The sequence below is a fragment of the Zalophus californianus genome, chromosome 9 (genome assembly GCF_009762305.2).
Source record: "Zalophus californianus isolate mZalCal1 chromosome 9, mZalCal1.pri.v2, whole genome shotgun sequence".
NCBI classification, from domain to species: domain Eukaryota; kingdom Metazoa; phylum Chordata; class Mammalia; order Carnivora; family Otariidae; genus Zalophus; species Zalophus californianus.
In genome coordinates this window covers 97,864,804-97,879,295 of record NC_045603.1, presented here as the reverse complement: position 1 = coordinate 97,879,295, position 14,492 = coordinate 97,864,804, and the positions used below count along the sequence as shown (strand labels likewise).

At 49.5% G+C, this 14,492-nt stretch overlaps 1 protein-coding gene across 1 annotated transcript; it reads right to left on the bottom strand.

Annotated features, from left to right (window-relative positions):
- Window positions 1–1,142: 1,142 nt before the first annotated feature.
- On the bottom strand, window positions 1,143–12,918 carry C1RL (complement C1r subcomponent like). The gene is made up of 6 exons (XM_027595511.2): window positions 12,795–12,918; window positions 11,995–12,223; window positions 6,384–6,573; window positions 5,024–5,149; window positions 4,820–4,894; window positions 1,143–3,208 (listed from the first exon to the last, which is right to left on the bottom strand). The coding sequence occupies exons 1-6, from the start codon at window positions 12,875–12,877 to the stop codon at window positions 2,436–2,438; spliced, it is 1,476 nt and encodes a 491-aa protein (XP_027451312.1). The 5' UTR covers window positions 12,878–12,918; the 3' UTR covers window positions 1,143–2,435.
- Window positions 12,919–14,492: the final 1,574 nt, after the last annotated feature.

The window sequence follows — 14,492 nt, the reverse complement described above, 5'->3', positions numbered from 1 at the left end:
GTGTGTGTGTTGTGTTCATAGTGGAGGCAGAATGGCGGAGATCACAGTTAAGGAGCAGGTGGTCCAGGAAGGTAATTCTTAGCTGAAGTTCTCCTATTCATCCCAGGGATTCTAAGTATCATACAACATGGCTGCAAAGTGACAAACCTGGGCTTCATCAGCTCAGTCCCAGCCCAGCCTCCTCTCTGCCTGGCCACTCAAAGGAAACCTTACTTGCACATTTGTCGTATACCGTTGACTCACACCAAGGACAGAAAGAAGAAACAGCCCTATGAAGATTACTCCTGCACTGGTTTAAAGATCAGTATCGGGGGCGCCTGGGTGGCTCATTCGTTAAGCGTCTGCCTTCGGCTCAGGTCATGATCCCAGGGTCCTGGGATTGAGCCCCGCATCAGGCTCCCTGCTCCGCAGGAAGCCTGCTTCTCCCTCTCCTACTCCCGCTGCTTGTGTTCCCTCTCTCCCCGTCTCTCTCTCTGTCAAATAAATAAATAAAATCTTAAAAAAAAAAAGACCAGTATCGAAGACATTGTCTATTTTATTGTTTATTCCTCTTAGGTTTTGGTTCTGGGGAAAAAAATTTTCTCTCTTAAAGTAATAGTAGGTTACCTTATGTGGTTATATCCAGATATCTAGGTCTATATAGATCTATAGCTATAGGTATATATTTTTTGCCTTGGCAGGGAGAAACATCATTTTTCAATAATAAAAACAAATAAAATGAAACGAATACATGCTCATTAAATAAAATTTAGCAAAGTTTAGCAATTACGGAGGAATAGGGGAAAACAAAACAGCCAAAATTATACCACCTAAAACAACTTCTGGTTAGTATTTTGGGCTGTTTTTAAAAAAAGATTGATTGATTGGTTTTAAGGATTTTATTTATTTGACAGAGAGAGAGAGAGAGAGAGTACAAGCAGGGGGAGTGGCAGACAGAGGGAGAGGGAGAAGCAGGCTCTCCTCTGAGCAGGCAGCCCAACTCAGGGCTCGATCCCAGGACCCTGGGATCATGACCACAGCCAAAGGCAGATGCTTAACTTACTGAGCCATCCAGGTGCCCCAAGATTTATTTATTTTATTTTAGAGAGAAAGAAAGAGAGAGCAAACACAAGTGGGGGGAGCAAAGGGAGAGAGAATCCCAGGCCGACTCCGCACTGATTGCAGAGCCCGACATGGGGCTCAATCCCACGTCCCTGAGATCACGACCTGAGCCAAAACCAAAAGTCAGGCACTTAACTGACTGAGCCACCCAGGCACCCCTTAGGGTGTTTTTAATAGTCGTTTATACTTAGGTTTAAAAATGGTTTAAAAAAATTGAAGTAACCACATGTATGTACAACTTTGAATCCTGCTGTTTTTCAAAGATCAGTTTAACCTTTAACCAGGTAAGCTAACTTGACCTTCAGTGCTAGCAAATTTGCTCTCTTCTGTTTTATGGTATCAATTTTCTATTTCCATTTGAACAATCGTATTTTACTCGTGTCTTTCACTGTAAATCACCTCAAGACCTTATTAAAAGTTAAAGAGCTGGTCTTCTCAGGTGGAGCCCAGACCCAGGTGTCCAGAAGCACTGGGGGGTGTCGGCCCCAACATCCAGCCTGGTGCTGGGCTCAGCTTGGGGTCTGCAGGAGACGGGGCCAGCAGGGAAGTGTGAGCGAGGTGTTGTCATCTTCACTGAAGCAGGAATTCCCGGGCAGGACCTGTAAGGATGTGGGGATTGGGAAGGGGAAGCAGAGTAGGTCTGGAGGACAATCGGGAGCTATCATGGTGTCCTGGGAAGCCCATGGCCTTGGCAGTCCCGTCCCAGCTGTGGGTTTGGGGCAAGCCACTTTATCTCCCTGGGCTTCAGTTTCCTCATTTGTGAATTGCGGGTAATAACAGCTCCGTTGCAAACTTGCTGTGAGGAGTCAATGAAATGACCTGTGAAGCTCCTGGTATGCAGAACACGTAAGCCAAAATGGGCTGCTTACTAGAATTGCAGCTAGGAGATACCGTTGGCGGGGGGAGGGGGGGTGAAGCCAACAGTCTGAATGTGTGAAGGCCAACTAGAGGGGCTTTGGAATGTTTCAGAAATGAAAACAACTAAGACCACATCCCCCAGACCCCACTTGAACTGGGGGATGAGAAGGTGACCGTCTCCCAGGAGAGTACAGAAAAAGCCGTGTCAGCAGGAGATGAAGTTTAAAGGGAAACTGGCTGAGATGTCCAGGGCTTTCCTGGGTGGAGCGCAAACTGGGGCAAGAAGGTGGAGAAGGAGGAGGGGGGGGGCACTGGGAAGGAGGAGGAGCTCTCTCGCACAAAGGACAGGACAGCGGTCACTTGAATAGGGATTCCCTGCCCCCAGCGCCACCCCTGAGCCCAGTCCTCCCTCCTAACCCTCTCCTGGATGGGGGGATGCTCCACAGCTGGGTGTCACTGTTCGAGCGCCCCCAGGGTCAGTCCTTCCCCTCCATCACTCCCTTGATCCAGTCCAGGTAGTTGAGCACTTTGGTGTAGAAGCCATAACCCTTGCCACAGCCCACGCCCCAGGAGACTATGCCCGTGGCCACCCAGTGATGGGCGCGCTCATCCCATACCACATAGACGCCACCGCTGTCCCCCTGGCAGACATTCTGCTGCCTCATCTTATCCCCAGCACAGAACATGTTGGCAGAAAACACCTCAGACCTCTGCTTCTCTTGGAGCCAGGCCTGGCAGGCGGCGCGCGGGGCCACGGGCAGCCTGGAGTATTTCAGCTGGGTGGTTAACCAGCCCCTGTCCACGCCGAAGCCACTGACGTAGCCCCACACGCCGCTGCGGTAGAGGGCCTGGCGCTCGGGCAGACAGACCGGGAGCAGGTTGGGGCCCAGCCGCACGCTGCGCCGCAGCTCCAGGAGCGCGATGTCCCCGTCGAAGCTGCGGGACTCGTGCTGGCGGTAGTCCGGGTGCACCACCACGCGGCGCACCGGGTGGCTCCCCAGCCGCAACATCTCGTCTATGCTTGTGTGGCCCAGGAACACATCCACGCTCCGGTTCTTCCCGAGAAAGATGCCGTCCTTGGGATAGATGGTGTGGGCCGCCGTGAGGATCCACCTGTCGCCCAGCAGGGCCCCGCCCCCGCGGCCGTAGATATTGGTGAAAGCTTGCCAGGGGAAGTTGCCCAACTTGGCTCTGGAGGAACCCAGGGCCTCCTGGTTCTGGGCGATGGGGGTGACCGGCCGGCCACAGACTGGGAGAGAAGAGAGACGTACAGGGGACGTCAGCTGCTGCATCAAGATGCATTTGTTAAAGACCCGCTTCCGTGAAGCGCTCTCTCTCCAGCGCCTCCTCAGAGGATTTCTTTTTAAATAAGAATCACTCTTATTTTACCTTAATAATAGGATTAAAAAAAATTAATTCCAGTGTCACTAACACGCAGCGTTATATCAGTTTCAGGTATGCAATATAGTGACCCGACAGCTCTACAGGGTCCTCGGTGCTCATCACAGTAAGTGTGCTCTTGGTTCCCTTCCCTCGTTTCCCCCATCCCTCAGACATTTTAAGGCCACTTCCTCAGACTCTTGGTGGGGCCATCCTGAGCAAAATCATGCAGCAAGCAGTTTGTCCTCAGTGCCCGTTGCCTCTGTTTTCTGTGTCCTTCCTCATCGTTGACATCTTCCACCATCACCTGCCCTCCAACCCACTGCCCAAACACTGCATCAGCCTGGCCTGAGAGCTTTCTGAGGGTCAGGAGCGAGATCTGAGAAATTTATTCAGATTAGGTTAGAAAGGCAATGCTTTGACTAAAAAAAAAAAAAAAATGGATTTCAAAAACAGTGAACTTGAACCCTCATATCTTGCTGGTGGGAATATAAAAGGATGCAGCCCCAGCGGAAAACAGCCTGGCAAGTCCTCAAAAAGTGAAACCTACAGGTGTGATGTGACCTAGCAATTCCACTACTAGGGATATGCCCAAAAGAATAGAAAACATATGTTCACACAGAAACTCGTACACGAATGCTCATAGTAGCATTTACCCCTAAAAGGCAGAAAGTGAAAACAACCCAAATGTCCTTTAACTGATGAACGGATGAACAAAAGGTGGTATATCCATGGAAAGGAATGGAATCCTGACACCTGCTACAACATGGATGAACCGTGAAAACAGGCTAAATGAAAGAAGCCAGACACAAAGGCCACATGCTGCATGATTCCCTTTATAGAAAATGTCGGAAGAGGCAAATCCAGAGACAGAAAGTGGATTAGTGGTTGCCAGCGGGTGGTGGAGGGGAGAGTCTGAGGTGCTGGGTTTCTTTTTGGGGCGATGGGAATGTTCTGGAATTAGTGGGAATGGTGGCACGACCTTGTGGATATACTAAAAATCACTACATGGTATACTTTAAAATGGTTAAGATGGTGAATTTTATGTTACATAAATTTTATCTTAATAAAAAGTCTTAACATGGCAGACTTCCTGGCACTGTGCCATGTGGGTAGGGCGATGTTTTGGGGACAGAGAGCCTGTCTGTGTATCCTTAAAGCAGCCCATCCCAAGAGAGGGGCTTCTCTTCTTTCCACTCTTCTGACCCTCTCCTCCTTTACCGTCCCCTCTGATGAACTTCCTTTATGCTTCTACTTTCTCAGTTATCTCTTGATCCTGAATAAGGGACAAGATTCTTGCTTCTCCCTTTCTGGGCCCTTCTTGGTTCCCCTCTTCCTCCGCACCTTCCGCCTTTATCTCTCCCTGTCTACCCTAAGGCTTTCCTTTAACCCCCTATGTCCTGCTCCCGTGGGCCACACATGTGGCTGAGGTTTCTTCGGGAAGCGGCCACAGGGTCGGCGCCGGGAGGTCACTACTCACCCGGTATGCAGTGAGGAAGCTCCTCCCTGTCTTGCGTCTCCTTCCAGGGGCCCTGGGGTGTGCAGGTGAGTGTCCCTGGGGAGTGAAATGAGGGGGGCAGAGAGACAAATTCACAGCTGGGAGGTGGGGGTGCTAGGTGCCCAGAGCGCCTCCTGGTGGGAGTGAAGCAAATAGGAGCTGGTTCCCCAGCAGGCGGGGACTCACCTGCCGGCACGGCCTGATAATAGGGCTCCTGGCAGTGGTTCTGGATCTTGGAGGGGTTGTCTCCAGCTGTGCTGGTGGCCTCAGAGGCTTCCCTGGCCCGGCTGATGGGCTGACTGTGGTTCACACCTGTAGGAAACCAGTGGTCAGGAGGACCCTGAACTGGCAGCCCTGGGACTGATTCTGGCCCAGGGCTGTATTTAGTGTGACTTGCACAGTCTTTTATTTAGAACATTTGAACCGTTTTTCACTGATAAGATCATCCATGATAAAAATGATTAAAAAATGGAAAGTAACTGTGATAAATAGGCTGTGGGGATACAAGCATTGTCATACATGGCTGGTCAGTGCATATTAGCAAAAACCTCTTTGGAGGGAAATTCAGCAATGCTGAAACTTAAATTGCAAATGCTTTTTCACCTAACATTTCTATTTCTAAGAATTTACCCTCATACACAGGCTCAAAGATGTATATACAGGCATAGCCACAGCAGGACTGCTTGTGGCTGCAGAGTATCAGCAGAGGACTGGCTGCATAGATTATGTGCATCAATCGAAGGAATACTATATGGTCCTTAAAAAGAATTAGGCACTGCTAACCGCATGAATATGAGTCGGTTAAGCGTCTGCCTTTGGCTCAGGTTATGATCCCAGGGTCCTGGGATCAAGCCCTGAGTAGGGCTCCCTGCTCAGCGGGGACTTTGCTTCTCCCTCTCTCTCTGCCCCTCTCCCTGCTCGTGCTCTCTCTCTCTCTCTTGTTCTCTCTCAAATTAATAAATAAATAATAAATAATCTTTTAAAAAAAGACATATTATTGGGTGAAAAATGCTAGATTTAAGACATCGTGAATATTAGACACGCCCCCCCGCCGCCGCCGCACAACAATACGCATATTTGAATGGCACATAGAGTGTCTTTGGAAGCATACCCAGGAAATGGACAACAGGGTTGTTTCTGGACAGGGTAGCCAGGGACTAAGGGCCAGAGATGAGAGGAAGACTTACTTCTTATACTATTACCATATCATATTATTTTTTAAAAAAATTATCATGCGCATGCATTAGCTTCAAAAAACCTGAGTTATGATTTGAAAATCTAGAATTTCACTTAAAAATCTGGACTCTTGGCTTCTTTTGAAAGAGGAGATGATCTATAAGCATTCAGCCTATAAATCCGCATGGAAACAACTGCTGGAGCTGAGCCACGCCTGCCCCTTTAATTGGGCTGCTCAGCAGCAGGGGCATAGCTGGAGCGGGGGTTCGGGGGTGGGTAGGGTGGGGTCACTCAAGCTTCCACTTGTCCCTTCAGGAGACCAGGGGCCATGGCTCCAGGCAGAGGCCGCACCCCCAGGAGGGACACTTACCCACAGCTTGGTAGAAGGCCAGGAAGCCCTTGTGGAGGCCAGTGGTCCTGTCCTGAGAAGAGGCAGGGGCTCGGAAAGTCAGCCGCAATCGGTTCCCCAGGGACACAAACTCCTTCTGACCAGGAGGGCTGCCCAGCGGGGAGCCCTGCTGCCCACAGAACCGACTTGGATCCAACCCACTGGCTGTGATCTGAAAGGGGAGGGTGGGCAGGCAGGTGTGGGGTGAATCTGCTCCACAGGGTCACATCCTCTAGAAGGTCTGCACACCTCTGGGGCTCAGAAGCTGTTCCTCGGGGAGCTTTTCTCAAGTAGCGTCCTGTCCCATAACTGACCCCCAGGTTTCTTTTATCCATGACCAGATACCTAGTATATTTCTTTAGCCTACCATAAGTATCTCATAAAGCCCACCATAGTTACCTACTTTTAAGAAGCTCCTTGGGAACCCCAGGGTTTCTCCAAACAGTCCGCTGGATCATAAATTCTAAGAAGGCAGGAACCACATCTATTTTGCTCACCCTGACTGCCTGATGCTCCAGATGGTACCTACGGTACCACAGCCTTGAATCGACAAATATGCAGACCTATGCCCTTCCCGTCCCACCTCCTCCACCCCCATCACCTTCCACTTGTCCGAATAATTTCCCGTGGCCAACATCTGTGAAGCATAAGACTCTCTGCAAAGACTGAGCCCCTTGGGTTCCTAGCCTTTCCTGTTCTCCTTCCTTTGGAATGTTCCTCCTCTTACTCCAGAAGCTGTTAAGTGAAGCCCTCCACAAGGTGTGAAATCTGTGGACACAAAATGTACACAGTGCGTGTACCCTGGGTATTGATGCTTTAGTATGTTCTTGAAGCAGGTTGTCTCTGCTTCTGTTCCTTCTGCCTGCCTCACCGCTGCTCAAACCCTTTAATGTGGGTTCCCCAACCCAAGGAAGGGCATCTTGGAAGGAGTTCCCCTGGCCCATGCTTCATGCCTAATCTCTTCTCTGGGCACACAGCTCACTGGTCAGCTCATTTGATTTCTGACCTTCATATTGACCCACATACCCTGGGTTCTTGCTAGCTCTTTGTTCTCTCATTCTCCCCAAATCTCAAATTCCCCTAAGCCTCCTTTCGGCCCATCTCTCCGTGATCACAGTAACTGGGGGGAAGTTGGCATAAAGAAAAGTTTTCAGTCACCTGGAATGTCTTGCTCGGCCATGTCCCAATACTTTTCCTTCCTTAGGACATGAACACATTTAATGTCCCTATTTAAGAGACCTACCTCTTGGGGAAGAAGCATTTTACCCTAGGAAACTGTCCTTTACTGCTTCACTTGGTTGTTAAGTGCTCCAGTTTTCTTCTTACTCTTCCTCATGAATTGTTGGCTAAATAAAATAACTTAGGAGAGTCTAACTAGCAAAGTAGAATGAACACCTGACAGAGAGTCCTCAGACCTATGTTAAATTCCAGACTTTGCCCCACCTCCTTGTGTGACACGGGGGGTTTCTTAACCCCAGTTCTCGGTTTCCTCCTATAAAATGGTCCGTGAGGCCTCTTCTAGCCAGGACAACATCATGCCCTATGGCAGTTCTCCAGAGTCTACACGTGGAACGGTGGTGAGGATGACACTAAACACCTGCTCATCCCAAATTCATTCTGTTGTGTGTTCTACAGAAGCTTGGATTTCATCCATCCATCCATCCATCCGTCCATCCATCCATCCATTCCTTCAACAGGTACTGATTATGTTCTATGTGTGAGACACTGTGCTAGGTGCTGGGGATACAGATATGAACAGACAGTTCTGCTACCAAAGAGCCCACAGGCCGGCTGAGCATACTGACGAGTAAAAATGGAACTAGACTCCAGGGTCTTAAGTTCTGCATTTGCAGTGTCTGTGTGATTTGCTCTGGAAGGAGACAGGAGGGAAGGATCCTCTTCCTGAGCTTGAACTCCCTCCATGACAGGGAACAGTCAGGCCAAGATGGAAACTGCCCGTGACTGAGAAGAGCAGGGCTCAAGGTAGGTGCTCAACAGACATAGGCTGAATTAAATACAGTCCCGACTTTCCAGTAAAATCTGGAGCAGTAAACACATGCATTTGTCTCCTTTCCCACCTCAAATTCCACCAACATGACAGCAAAGGGATAAAATGGTTGTACGTGATTGAGGGCAAAAAGCGAGAGGACGTGACAGCAGAGGAGGGATGTCAACATTTTGGAAGATGGGTTGGAGATGGACAAATGGCAACGAGTCTTCAAAAGTGGAAGACAACATAAAGCAAGCCAGGAAACCCAGGAAAGTTTCAGAAATTGGGGTAACCAGGCACCCCCTGAGGATGAAGATGAGGGAAGGGCTGACAGAAAGCCATCGTGGGGAGACCTCAGAACTCTAGGTCCCTTTGCCCATGCTGTGCATCCAGGCAACCCCCTCCAGCTCACCCTGGCAGAAGACCCGAGCGTGAGCCAGACACCCTGGACTTGGGATCCCCTAGCACACTCGACAGAGGAGGTGAAGACCAGTGCGGTAAACAGAGGGCTTAGGTGAAAGTCTACATATCAAACAGTGAGATTCCCTCCTCTGCTTGTTTACCAGAATGTTGGCCACTCTGAGCAGGAGACCCAAGGATTCTGATCTGAGATCGGCTGTCCCTAAAGAAAACACTTCCACAAGCTAATATTTGGGAGGTTCCCCAACAGCACAAATAGGTCACCTTGTTGATAACTCTATTGTCAAACCTGTCACTTCACAAATTTTAGATATCCACATGGAGGATCCAGTGCCATCTGAGTATTTCACTCTTAAATATGAATGGACAGCCAAGGATTCTCAGACATTGTAGGAAAGTTTCTAACACAATAAGCAGAGACCAAAACAAATGAACAATGAAAGGGAACCTGGATGAAGTAGAGATAATACAAGGAACAGAAGGAACATTTAAAAATAATCCCTGTAGAGGAAAGGATATTGCCTCTACGAAACAAGAACAATATTCTACACAAAAGTACATTTAGAAGATAAGAACGAGCTTTTAGACATGAAAAAATACATTAGCAGAAAAAAATTAATAAAAAATTCATATTTAAGGGGCGCCTGGGTGGCTCAGTCCACTCAGTCCAGCGGCCGTCTTTGGCTCAGGTCATGATCCTGGGGTCCTGGGATCGAGCCCCGCAATGCTTCTCCCTCTGCCCCTCCCCCTGTTTGTGCTCTCTCTCAAATAAATAAAATCTTTAAAAAAAGTTGGATCTAAAATGAGGAAATCTCCCAGAAAGTGGAACAAAAAGAGATGGACAACAGAACAGAATGGATTAACAAAACTGGAGAATCCGTCCAGAATTTACAATAGCTAAATTTATTTTCTCTTTCTGAAGAAAGAGAAAATAAAGAAGCAGACATCTGGAACTTATATAAAAAATAATACAAGAGCAGTGGGTGGGGAAATACGTGAAGTAGGTGATGGGGATTAAGATTAAGCACCAGGAGTTGTATGGAATTGTTGAATCACTATATTGTACGCCTGAAACTAATATGACACTGTCAGCGAACGGGAATTTAAATAAAAACTTAAAAAAATGAATACGTGAGGAGAAGAAAAGTACAGCATAAGGAATATAATCAATAATATTATAATAACATTGTATGGTGACAGATTGGGACTACATTCACTGGGGTAAGCACTGAGCAATGTACAGAATTGTGTTTTCAATATGTTGCACAATTGAAACTAAGATAACATTTTATGTCAACTGTACTTCAGTAAAATAAAATAAAAAATAAAAATAAAAATAAACATACATAGGCTCAGAAGCCTAAAAAAAAAAAAAAATACAAGAGCATTCCCAGAATTGAAGGACTGGCTTTAAAAAGTCTCTAGATTAGGGGCGCCTGGGTGGCTCAGTGGGTTAAGCATCTGCCTTCAGCTCAGGTCATGATCCTGGGGTCCTGGGATCGAGTTCTGGGACCAAGTCCCATGTGGGGCTCCCAGCTCAGCAGGGAGTCTGCTTCTCCCTTTGACCCTCCCCCACTCGTGCTTTCTTGCTCTCTCTGATAATTAAATAAAATCTTAAAAAAAGAGTCTCTAGATTAAAAACCCCTGTACAACGAGTACAAAAAGACTCGCATTAAGGCACATCAGAATGAAAACTTAGGATACTGGCAATAAGGAAAATGTTCCAAAAGTCCTAGAGCGAAAATACTCAGGGCCAGGAATCATCCTTGTACCAGGCTTAACAACACTAGAGCAAGCAGACTGTATCATCAAAATTCTGAGAGAAAATGGCTTGTAACCCAGACTGCGTCCCCAATCCACTATCCATCAACTGTGAGGGTGGACTAAGACGTTCAGGGATTTGTGAGATCCTTTACAGCTTATTCTCTCATATCCTTTCTGGAGGAGAATGTGCTCCTCCAAAATAAGGGACTAAACCAAGAAAGAGAATGGTAGGGGGTTCAGTTCCAGCACATAACAGGTACAGGAAATGCCCAGAAGGAGGGAGAAAGGCACTTCCAGAACGCTTGAGGCTCTAGAGAGCAAGGAACTCTGAGGAGATAAAGCGTCGTGAGATCTTCAGGTGGGATGTCAACACAAAGCAAGACCAAGAGGTTAAGATTTGTAGTTGATTATGCGAGAGGAGATTTACTCTCCTGGCTAAGAGTTTGGGGAGCTTAGTTATAGACAGAGCCAAGCATACTAGAATCAAAACAAAAACAAACAGAAAACCCAAAAAACTCCCTGAGATTACTGACTCCCGGGAGACCCAAAAGCCGGAGAAGCAAGGACATGTAATTATTGTACACCATGTACTCAGAAGGGAATATTTTAAAGTCATGATAATGTAAACAACTAAAAATGCTAATAATGGTAGCTTGGGAGGATGGGGTGGGGAAATGCAGTGAAGGTCTAAGAGAGGTAAAGTGAGTCCTCATCTTCTATGGTTGGAAATTAAGTGATCGTGCACAAAAGTAACACAATAAGCATGCTATTTATACACATGGAAGTAAATGCCAGATGGAGCAGCTACGTGCATCGCAGGCGCTGCCGCTGGGAGAGGCCCTGGGGCTGGGAAGAAGGCTGGAGACTGCTGTTTTCATTATAAGCCTTGTCGTATACTCATTTTTACAAGAACTCTGTGCATGGATTATTTTGATACGAAGGAAATTTAACCCAAAAGATAACGTAAAGTGCTATTTTTAAAGTGTCCTTATCCTGCAGCTTGAACAGTCACCTAAGCTTTTGTTACTATTTAGGCCCAGCTTCCTGATCAGACGGAGCCTGCACTCCACAGACACTTGGTGGATCTTTACTGATGGATGTGTGAGTCCTTGCTATTTGACGCCAGGGTTTTGCAGTATGTGTGTGTCCCTCGGTACGACTTCCAAAGCAGGGCCTGCCCTGCCACCCTCTCTCTTGCTCTGCGGGGCCCAGATGGTAGCAGGAACAAGGGCAGGGCTGAGGGCAGAAGGCAGCGCCCTGGGGCAGACCCTGACCTCCCAGCTAAGCCGCCTGTGCCCCTGACTTGGGCTCTTCATCCATCCTTTGCCATTCAGGGCACAGCCACGTCCCCCTGCCTCTGGGCTCCAGGCCAGGAGGCTCCCTCCCCAGAGTCCCTTCAGGACCCCCACTGAAGCTCACTGTGACGGAGTCCCGCTCACAGTCCTGGGACGGCTCCAGGTCGAAGTCCTGGAAGACAAGCCTCACGGCAAAGCCCTCTGGAGCCTCGATGTCAGTGGAGTTCTCTTGGCCTTTGAGATATGGCTCCGGATACCCGGGGGATGTCAGCTGCTGGGGTAGCTGTTGGGCCAAGAGCACAGAGCCCTGTGTGGGGCAAGCCTGGAGGACTCCCCAGAGGAGTAGCCACCACCTGTGAGTGGATGAGAGCAAGATATGGCCTGAGGCCTGTGGAAGTATGAGGAGCAGGGGCAGGCGAAGCTGAGAGATCGAGAGGCCCCGCAAAGGCATTAGCCCTTGAGGCCTGGGCACCTGTGGGCTCCTCCCTTACTGCCTCTCCTCACCCCGATTCCTTCAGCCTCCTAGCCAGCCAGAGCTTGGACTGGGAGTTTTCCACCATTGCTCGTGTCCCAGGACAGTCTCAATCAAAGGAAGGGGCTGCTTTGTGCTTTGGCAGGTCCCAATCCCACCCTGGGATCTGGAGGAGCAATGGTGGTAGGAGGGAGGGACATTTAAATATGTTAGCTCTCCTGGCTCGGACCGCGGAGTCTGACCAACTCCAGGGAAGGCTGCTAGAGGCTACAGGCAACTTTCCAGTTCTCCCCGCAGTAACTGGTTCTGTGTGTGTGTGTGCGTGTGTGCGCGCGTGTGCGTGTGTGCGCGTGTGCGTGTGCGTGTGTGCGCGCGCGCACGTCCCTGGGTCCCACCTTCCCCTCTCCCCGCCACTGTCCTCTCCTCCAGGCCTTTCCGGTGGGCACACTCACATCTTGCCTGGGCAGCTTGTGGAGTGGGGGCTTCTCCAGTGGTTATTTCCCCACTCCGAGACCAGGCATCTGGTACTGGACATCTGGGACCAGCGAGAGGACGTGCCCCACGCCAGGGAACAGGAGGTGGGGCTGGGGAAGGCCCTGCGGGGGAGGAGGGAGAAGTTCCTGGAAATGAATTAAGTAATTCTCCACAGTTCCCTTTTTCCAGTTCTCTGGGTTGAGCGCCACCTGCTGTCTGATTCAGGAATAGTTTGCCCACGACCGGAGAGGAAAAATACCTCCCAAACCCCATTTGCCCTCAGAAAATATCAGGGGGCCGGGAAGGCACTGACTCTTGACCCTTTTGTACTGTTCACAACCAATTTTTAACTCGTGCATGTATCACACAGTAGGATGGTCCCTTTAATGGGCCACACACCTCCCTCCCTGACTGTTCCGCTCATTTATGTTAGCAGACTGCCTCTTGTAGAGATTGAAGTTTGTGACCCATGAACTTGAGCTGCTCCTTGCTCCTCTCTCATCAAGCATGGATGGGGGCACTCGCTTAGGTAGTCTTTTGAATCCTGCCCAACAGCCCCTGGAAGTTGCTTGTCCAGCAGTGTCAGGCCCAGACTCAAACTTCTTTAGACAGATAACAGAGACCGTGGCAGGGGGCAGAGGCCGCCCTCCCTGGGCCCCCGAGAGAGACACTCACCCATGGCTTGGTAAGGGGTGGGAAGCGCTTGTGGAGGCCCATGGTTCTGTCCTCAAAGGAGGCAGGTGTGTGGAAAGTCAGCAACAGCCCGCTCCCTGAGGAGCCGAACTCCCTGTGACCAGGGAGGGCTGCCCAGTGGGGACACCAGCTCCGAGCAGCCCCCCTGGCTGTGATCTGAAAGGGGAGGGGATGGGGGGAAGCATGCAGATGTGCGGTGCATCTGCAGCATTGGTTGGCTGCAGGGTCACGTCCTGTTGTGGACTCTAGCTTCAGCTAGAAGCTTTGCACACCTCTGGGGCTCAGAGTTGTAACATGTGATGGCTTTGTCGAATGGTTCTCTCCCATTCTGCTCACCACAAAGGCTAAGAACGGCTCCTCACCCACTCTAGTGCTCTTGGTACACTCTTCGTTCAAGAGGCTCTCCGGAAGCCCTTAGGACACTCCCAAACAATGCACCAGGCCAGCGAGCAGGCTGCAGTACAGTAGGGACTGTGGCTACTTGGCTCACCATCACTGATGGCTAACACGGTGCCTAGCCCAAGGGTACGATGGCGAAACATGCGTGGCTGAATCCTGACTATATGGGTAGAAAGTCTCTTAATCGGCTTCTTCCCTTTCCCTCTCATACTGACCCTCAACTCCCCCTTCTTCCAGCCCCTCCATCACTTTGCTAAGTACTTTTCTGCTACCACTCTCTGGGACCTGACTTTTCCCTCTTCCCCTTCTTCGGCAGGGTACCTCCTCCAGCTCCTTCCAGGCTCTCCCTGGGTCATCACAAATGACCAGGCTCCTTCTCAAGTGCCATCCCTCTGGTTTCCATTTGGCCCTAGAGCATCCTGCCTCCATCCTTAGTCCAAGGGAGAGCTCAGTAGGCAATCCCTCTCACCCTCATTCCAGAAGTAACCTCTACTCTGGGTCCATGCCCTGCTCAGGTCCCTGGTTGTATGTTCTCCTCCTTCTCATTATTTCTTCCTTTATTTGTCCCTCACCCCACTGCTTTC